The sequence below is a fragment of the Anopheles gambiae genome, chromosome 2 (genome assembly GCF_943734735.2).
Source record: "Anopheles gambiae chromosome 2, idAnoGambNW_F1_1, whole genome shotgun sequence".
NCBI classification, from domain to species: Eukaryota; Metazoa; Arthropoda; class Insecta; order Diptera; family Culicidae; genus Anopheles; species Anopheles gambiae.
Genome location: NC_064601.1, coordinates 85900103 through 85909186, shown reverse-complemented (window position 1 = coordinate 85909186; position 9084 = coordinate 85900103). Strand labels below are relative to the sequence as shown.

The window sequence follows — 9084 nt, the reverse complement described above, 5'->3', positions numbered from 1 at the left end:
AGGCATTCAGCGCAGCTGCGAGCAAAAACTGCTCGAACAGCGTCTTTCCCGCAACCACAACAACTCGAACTCAGTGCGAAAGGTGAAGCGGCCGAAGTGTCGCTGTTTTGCGGAACTTTTAAGAGTTTTAACCATTTTGTACAGGTAAAACACATTCTGAATGTTGTTAAAGTACGGAAACATAGGTGCGGTGGTACGAACCACAAAAAAGCGCGAGGCAGAACCGAGCAGTACGTTGGCTGTTGGTGGAAAAATATTGATCAAATAGCTTCGACGCCAAGCGGCGCGGTGTCGTCGCAGCAGCGCCGACGGTGATAGAAATAGGAATTTTGCTCCGGGAACCCAAGCTCCATCTAGTCGTGATAATTCGGAAGGAAGAATGTAAACAAAGCCCCGAGTGCGGCAAAATCGTGATGCTGTGCTGGAAACGACCAAAAGGGACGATTTTCCATGCGCTCATTTCGATCAGGATGCATCGGGAGCTAATTTTTCCTTCCAAAATGGCGATTCAATTTGCTTGGTTATGCTTTTTTCCGTGTGACGGGAGATAAAAGAGAAAAAAGCATTTGATTACTTTTGGGCGGTCACGAATAATCGGATCGGGTCGTTGGTACGGATGACCCGATACGCGTTACAAGCCAAGGTGCATTAATGAGATCAAGAGGTGGGATCTAGAGCACTTGACGTAAGGTCCCCAGGATTCAAACGTTGTTTACATTTATTTGTTTTGTTCAAATAACTTATCTACCACATTTTTCGTTTAAATATACTTTTAAAGTATATTTTGTGCTTTGCAAATTCATATTTAACATTAAAATATCGATCGAAATGTGTTATTTAGTGTTATTACGTGAATTTATTGTATAATTCTTTGTTTTTCGACATGTTTGAAGATAAAAACTAAGAAATCATTTATTTTTCCAATGTTCACGTTTATTCCTCATTATCTACGATACACATAGACAATTTAAGTGAGATTAGAACTCTTATTTATATAATTTTAAATTTCGGGACTAAACAAATCTTCAAATCTTTTGTTAATATATTTCATTTTTTCGATAAAATCAATAGACATACAAAAATGCACATAGTAATCAAGAAATTGTAAAACCTCGAATTGTACTAATTTGAACTAAACGTTGAACTTATAAAAGGCACAAAATAGCAAGGCAGAAGAATTAACAGAAGGCTGAAGGTGTTGTCAGTACAACGATCCGTAAACGAATGATCTTTATTTTGACATTCCTCTTATCGCACAGTTGTCACGGTGATGGTCATATTCTGATCCGGCATATTGGGCACTATGGTCTTATCAGGGGTCAAATCTCCAGGATATTACAGCTCGGCTATCCTGACAAACAAATTGACCTCAATTTGAGCGGCTTTACTGTAGAAATCTTCAATACTTTTTGAACAGAGCTGGCATGAGAATAACTCACATACTTTCAATCACAACTGCTTTTCTGACCAACATCTCCTCCGGAAGTCTTGCTGAAGTTTACGGAAGTTACAGCCAAGCATAAGGACGATGATGATATCGAAAGGTGTTGATCCGGAATGATGTCGTCATATGATGCGTAAAGTTGGGTCAATTTCAAGGTGGGTGTCAATTTCAATCACAGCTGCTTTTCTGACCAACATCTCCTCCGGAAGTCTTGCTGAAGTTTACGGAAGTTACAGCCAAGCATGAGGACGATGCTGATATCGAAAAGAACTGATCCTGAATAATGTCGTCATGTGATGCGTGCGGTTGAATCAATCTCATAGTGGGTGTAAGTACTGCTGCTGCTGATCGGCATCTCCTCCAGAAGTCTTGCTGACGTTTACAGAAGTTACAGCCAAGCATAAGGACAATGTCGATCAGGATGAACCTGAATACTGAACGACACCACAATGATTGTTGTTCAACAGCTCAGTAGGCTACAACCGATGCCACAGCACTCGAACATGACGCGGCGGTAGAGGGTGGTAGCGGGGTCAATCCATAAAAAGGCGGAAGGCAATACACACGATGAATCGGAGGCGATGACAACACGGCGTGCGGTGCACATGCAATAACAGAAGTGATGCGCGAAGCTTTTCCAGTATTCGAAGTATGAGCGATGATGAAAGAATAACCAGCGGCCGTATTCATACTAAATGGCGGTGTCGTCATTGTCGTGCAAGATGAACAAGATGGCGGCCACACTAAATGCAAGTGCTTGATGGCTGGTGTCTTTGGGGTTGCAGGGATCGATATCGTTGTGGCTGGTGAATCTGGCGTAATCTGGTCTAGCCATGAGGCAAATCGTTGCCTAAACATCGAATTTGCTGCCTATACCGGCAAGCACACACAGAAGCTTCTCGTTTTTGCGCATTGCAATGGCAGATGGTAGCGTCATCTCACACACAAACAAACAAACTCTTCGATACACAATCTTGTGCCGTGCTGGATTGGATAGAAAAACAGGTGCAGGCGATAAGACGTATCCCACTTCTGAGATGTAAAACCTCGAATTGTACTAATTTGAACTAAACGTTGAACTTATAAAAGGCACAAAATAGCAAGGCAGAAGAATTAACAGAAGGCTGAAGGTGTTGTCAGTACAACGATCCGTAAACGAATGATCTTTATTTTGACATTCCTCTTATCGCACAGTTGTCACGGTGATGGTCATATTCTGATCCGGCATATTGGGCACTATGGTCTTATCAGGGGTCAAATCTCCAGGATATTACAAAATATATTCTTTTTGCTATACTTTGTGTGCGGAAACCAATTGTTAACGGTTTTAAAATGACGTAAAGTTCTCAACTATGGCGACTCCCCCAAAGGCCCTTATCCACCACCTGATAGTTTAATCCACCTTGGTTACAAGCATTCGTTTACGTTCTGTCAACATTTGTTGGGAATCGCAAAGGCGAAAATTTTGTTGTGCGTTCTTGCAAATGTAGATTGTTTTCTATATATTTTCCTTCTCAAAAGCTGGAACAGTGAGTGTTGTATTCTTCAGCTCGGTGCATCTTGCATTGTTTCGTTACAGTCAATCCGGCCAAGCGAGGCAGATAACGCAACACTACAATGAGTTCGAAACGCATCAAACAGGAACCAAACACCAAGAAAAGGGCAGCGCAGCAAGACTCTGTTCCGGCGCCGATAAAGGAAGCGAAGCAGGAAAAGCTAGACATGGAGGACGTGGAGCTGATATCGGCAGGCCTGGAGGACGACGACGAAGGCGGGTGCTATTTCGTGGACCAGAAGGGCAACTACTACTTCCAAGCCAACGAGGACGCGGAGCTGACGGCGGTGGATGCAGGTCAAACAGAATTCGAGGGGCTAACAGACGAGCCGGACAAATCGGAGGAAGGTGTCAGCTACGTACTGATCATGAACGATGCGGACAAGTCGACGCTCGTCCTAAATGATGAGCCGAGCCAGGGCGACAGTAAGGATAACGAGATCTACGATTTCGAAGATCCGGACTACATCGTGCAGGAAGAGCAGGAGCCGGCGAAAAAGACGCAAACGCGCGGTAAGCGCACCCAGCAGAGCACGGGCTCGACGTACATGTGCAATTACTGCAACTACACCAGCAACAAGCTGTTTCTGCTGTCGCGCCACCTCAAAACGCACTCCGAGGACCGGCCGCACAAGTGTGTGGTGTGCGAGCGGGGCTTCAAAACGCTGGCCTCGCTGCAGAACCACGTCAACACGCACACGGGCACGAAACCGCACCGGTGCAAACACTGCGACAACTGCTTCACGACCTCGGGCGAGCTGATCCGGCACATCCGCTATCGGCACACGCACGAACGGCCGCACAAGTGCACGGAGTGCGATTACGCGAGCGTGGAGCTGAGCAAGCTGAAGCGCCACATCCGCACGCACACGGGCGAGAAACCGTTCCAGTGTCCGCACTGTACGTACGCGTCGCCGGACAAGTTCAAGCTGACGCGGCACATGCGTATCCATACCGGCGAGAAGCCTTACTCCTGTGACGTTTGCTTTGCACGGTTTACGCAGTCCAACTCGCTGAAGGCTCACAAGATGATACACCAAGGTGAGGAGAGGTGAAGCGGTTTTTGGCGACTCTTTTTACTGACATTTCCTTAAACGTTCCTTTTCCAGTTGGCAACAAGCCCGTTTTTCAATGCAAACTCTGCCCGACGACCTGTGGCCGCAAGACGGATCTGCGCATTCACGTGCAGAATCTGCACACCGCGGACAAGCCGATCAAGTGCAAGCGGTGCGACAGCACGTTCCCCGACCGGTACAGCTACAAGATGCACGCGAAAACGCACGAGGGCGAGAAGTGCTACCGGTGCGAGTACTGTCCGTACGCTTCGATCTCGATGCGCCATCTGGAATCGCATCTGCTGCTGCACACGGACCAGAAACCGTACAAGTGTGACCAGTGCGCCCAAACGTTCCGCCAGAAGCAGCTGCTGAAGCGGCACATGAACTACTACCACAATCCGGACTACGTGGCGCCCACGCCGAAAGCGAAGACGCACATCTGTCCCACCTGCAAGCGCCCGTTCCGGCATAAGGGCAACCTGATCCGGCACATGGCAATGCACGATCCCGAGTCGACGGTGAGCAAGGAGATGGAGGCGCTGCGCGAGGGCCGGCAGAAGAAGGTGCAGATCACGTTCGAGGAGGAGATCTACAAGGGCGAGGAAGACTACGAAGGGGAGGAGGACGAGGAGGATGAGGAAGATGAATACGAGGGCGACGATACGGAGGAGGATGAAGAGGACGAGGACGACGAGCTGGCAGCGGGACCGTTGGGTACGAGCGACGTCGTAACGGTCGAGGACGGGGACGGCCAGTACGTGGTGCTGGAGGTGATACAGCTGCAGGACAAAGATAGCAAAGCGGCCGGCATGGAGAAGTCGCGCAAGAAGCGGGGCGCACCGAAGCGAAAGGCAACGTCTCCACCCGCCGTCGCTACACCTCCGTCGACTTCCAGGGCGAGAACGGCCACGAGGACGGCGACCACGACAACGCGCGCGCTGCGGAGTGCGAAAAAAGAACCGGCGGAGTCGCTCGATATAGACGGAATAAATCTGGTGATGGTGACCGGGGAACCGGAGGACGAAAAGCACGAGATAGCAATCGAGCATCAGGGTGCCGACTCGGGGGATGAGTTTATCCTCTCCACGGAAGGTGTGTTTCGTACATTCGTTGCAACGCTCGGTGGAGTTGGGATCTAATACGATTCCTTTCTTTTGTTCAGTAGATTTGCAGGAAGCGGAAATGATGATGTCAACGTTTGAAGATACAAAGCGATCGCGCTATGATGTTACCATAAGCCAGGCCGAGCTGGAGAAAAACATGAGCAACTGCTTCGGATTCGATGTGAGTGTGGGCTGAGATGGGTGTTTGTTTGTTTGCTTTTCTCTTTGCAGTACTAACCTACCTTTTGTTTGCAGGACGATGATGACGAAGATTTAGACACCAAAGCAACAATAACGCTGCTGAATTAATTCTCCGAATGGCTGCCGTAGATTCCGAGCGGTGCCGTGATATCATTTCTGCAGCGATGATGCAACCCAAATCCAACTCCAAGCACCTTAGCTGCAGTCGTATGCGCATTAACGTTCTCGGTTTCGTTGACGCTAATGTCGCCCCCCGGTTTGGTATGTAAGTTTGAGAAAGGTTTTACTTTATCTTTTGTACATCAAATAGCTGTTTGCTTTCCCAATTCTGTATCTCACGTTATGTGATAGAAGAGCTGTTCTTTTTCCCCCTTCTTTTTTGCGCCACTCTCCGCACTTAGGCAAGAAAGGGCATCCATTTTCCGTTAGTGTACGCGCGAATATGCATATTTATTCGAATTTGTTTTTCACCTTCAATCACAGCTTTGTTCCAATTTTGGGATGTTTTTGTTATTGTGTTGTATTATCAATCGGAGTAAGGTACTCCGAAGAAAGGTCTATGTAAACGCAAAGGCGAAGGATTTTTTACTTACACTTGAATGTGAATACGCATGCGGTACTTGTCTATTCTTGAACTTCTTACTGTATAGTTTCCCTCTTAAGCAGAAACCCGTGACTTAGGTAAATGCTATGAACAACACGATGCACTAGCGGCGCCCGTTGTTACAGTAAAATCAAGGCAGCACAAAATTTCAATACTCTCTTTTGGAACAATCCAAATTTCAAAGTGATAGGTGTCGATAGTTTTTCTTAAGGGTATCACTTTTAACTTAAGACATCCAATGACACTATCCACCCGCCATACTGAATACCATGGAATAGGAAAAGGGTAAACTTACACCTTTGTAATCGAAGCGAGAGAAGCTAGATAGAATGCTGTAATGTTTCTATTTCGTCCTCACCGCTAGTAGCTTATCACTATCCTCTAGTATATGAGTTTTAGGGTTTAAAGCGATTGTTTAGTAAGTATACATTAAGGCGAAATAAAATATTAACTACCATACAACACCTAAGTAACTGACTAGATTTGATTTGATTTGATTTGATTTGATACATGTTACTTTCGCCATTAACTCTCTTCTTTCACGATTCTGTAGAAAATATCAACTAGCAGAAGTTGGCGGAAAGAAAATACACATTATTAACCCTTATTCGCACCAAATTGGACACACACAATAACGTGTTAACTGAAACCGTTGGTAGCGATTTCAATTTAAACTCCTTTAAAACTAATCTTTTACATCCATTATACCCCTGTTTCGGAAAGTTGTACATAATCAAAAGCCCCCTAATTGGTTATCAATTGACCGTTGTTTGTTGCTCAATAATTTCTGTGTCACTTTTTAATTTACCGACGCTCACAATGACGAGCCTTTACATATTAAACAAACCCACCCCTTGCCTTCTTCGAATGCATGTTCGGTCACCGTCGAAATTCGTTGTTTTCGTTAGTCATGCCTCATATCGCTTTAAAGCCAACTTAAACGCCCTTTACATGGTTAGCCACTGAAAGACGTTGACGATGACGATCATTGATCGCGTGACTGATGATCGTGGCGGGGCTTCGAAGCAGCGCACGCGATCAATTTATGCGCCCCGCGAAAGCGAAAGCCCAGTTGCAGCCCAAAAAAAGGTACCATCAGAGCTGTTACAGACTGCTCAGCGACCAAACAAAGCAAATGATGGCGATTACATCGATCTACAATCGTGTGGTCGTCGGTCGTGGTCGTCAAACATTACCTTCACTTTGACCCGCATCTTTGAACGCATTATATGGATAGCGACGTCGTTTGGAACGTCCGTGGAGCATTGTGCTCTTTTATATCGGTGTGCTTCTTTTGACCACAGGTTATTAGCCTCTCTTGGGCAATAGGATGAGATCTCAACGCTAACAAACTATTCATCAAACTGAGATTACCATTTTCAATAACATTTGATGACAAGTTTGTTGAATGGGCAAGAACAAGCCATTTTTATCGGTGTAAAGGTCTCATCACAGCCATTCAAGCATTTTTAACATTTAAGAATTGGGATGTACGAGATTGGTGACAATCTGTCCTTAACGCTTTCTACATGTGTCGAAAGTGAGGCGGTCTAATTTTGGACCAATCGCTTCGCAAAACCATTATCCTCGTCTGCTGGCGTGATGTTGTTTTGCATTTGCGGAAGCAAAATAAGCAGCCACGCCACGGCGCTCCGACCAGAGATGTCCATTAGAAGAAGCCCAGAGATGTCGGATTTGGTCTGGGTGTATTCTTTCATTGTATAATTCATGAGGCTATACCGAAGCTTCTTGGACCAGATAATATTCGCACAGTAATTAAGTAACGTTTTTTCTCCCTCTCTTTGTTCTTTGGTGCGATGTTCACTGCTCTCGGCTTTATTTATTATCGTGGAATTTAGATTGATTATTTATCTTTTGCGAAAAACACTTTTGTGGATCGGTTGTGATCATCACACATTATGGCATGACGCGTGGAAGGCTCTCGTTTTTTTTAAAAGCTTGTTTTTTAAATTAATTCCCATGCTGTAATAGCCTTGAAATATGTGCTCTTTCACGTTTTATATTATTTTTTGTGATTCGGGAAGAAAGGCTTCAGCTTAAGTTCACATAAACGTTGTACAGGTATTCCCCGATACACGCCATACTCTATATACGCGATTTCGCTGTACGCTATTTTCTAAATTTGACAATTCTTTGAGAAAATTATACTAATTTGACATAACGAATGTCAAATGAAAAATAAATTCCCTTTTTGTCGAAATTTAAAAACCATTTCAAAATGTGCAAAATTCTAATGTTCAGTTGAAATCAGATCAAATAACTAATTTAGTGGCTAAAACCTACCAATTCAAGCAAAATTATACGAAAACTAGCTTTAATTTGACTGAGAACCACGAAATTCGGCTTACGCTAATATTCGAAATACGCTATTGCCTCCGGTCCACATTAATAGCGTATATCGGGCAATGCCTGTAATATTAAATTAGTACTAAGATGGATAAAGATGTTAGATAAGAGAACTGGAATCAGTGACTTAATGCCCTATGGTTCTCATTTTTACTAACAGACCTGAAATGATAATTCTTCTAGAAATATTTAAAATTATCATTTAAAAAACTCTCGTTGTAGTTTTTTTAATTTATTTTATAAGTAACTTCTAAACTACTAATTTTATAACTAACTTCTTTTAGTAGTTTTGTTATTCTTATCAATGTAAAAGTTACACTTGTTACTAATTTATATAAAAGTAAACTCCCTCTTTCCCATACCGGGAATCGAACCCGGGCCTTCTGGGTGAAAGCCAGATATCCTAGCCACTAGACCATATGGGAGTACATCTCCTTGGTGTTTGAATTGCTTTTAGTGTTTCGCATCAAACCAACCACACGTGTTAAACCCTTTGTTTCTGAAGCGCATTACAATGATGCACAACAAACCCGCTCACCAATCGTTTACCAATAAAGTACGCACAAGCAAGTAACATGAACTCCATTTGGCAATCACAGACCCCCACCCCGTGGGCATGGTGTATCCTCTTACCATGACGCCGTTTGTAGGTAGAAAAGATGTTCTAATTATTACACATCAATCGAACACAAAGCAACTTCCTCCCCTACTACAAATCACCCATCTACAATTCCACCATTCGTTCAGCCGTT

General features: G+C 44.5%; 1 protein-coding gene and 1 non-coding gene across 7 annotated transcripts; one reads left to right on the top strand and one right to left on the bottom strand.

The window, feature by feature from the left end:
- The first annotated feature begins 29 nt into the window (after window positions 1–29).
- LOC1276238 (transcriptional repressor CTCFL) lies at window positions 30–6434 on the top strand. Of its 6 annotated transcripts, none has more exons than XM_315558.5 (5): window positions 30–144; window positions 3024–4040; window positions 4109–5149; window positions 5223–5341; window positions 5416–6434. In XM_315558.5, exons 2-5 carry the CDS (start codon window positions 3062–3064, stop codon window positions 5467–5469), a joined length of 2193 nt encoding a protein of 730 aa, XP_315558.5. In that variant the 5' UTR covers window positions 30–144; window positions 3024–3061; the 3' UTR covers window positions 5470–6434. The 6 variants fall into 6 exon arrangements, with proteins under 6 accessions (XP_315558.5, XP_061505437.1, XP_061505441.1 ...); XM_061649453.1 differs by having other exon boundaries at window positions 5220–5341; XM_061649457.1 differs by having other exon boundaries at window positions 67–144; window positions 2994–4040.
- A 2251-nt stretch (window positions 6435–8685) lies between these two features.
- Trnae-uuc (transfer RNA glutamic acid (anticodon UUC)) lies at window positions 8686–8757 on the bottom strand. The gene has a single exon. It is a non-coding gene; the product is annotated as a tRNA-Glu (tRNA).
- Between the last annotated feature and the right edge of the window lie 327 nt (window positions 8758–9084).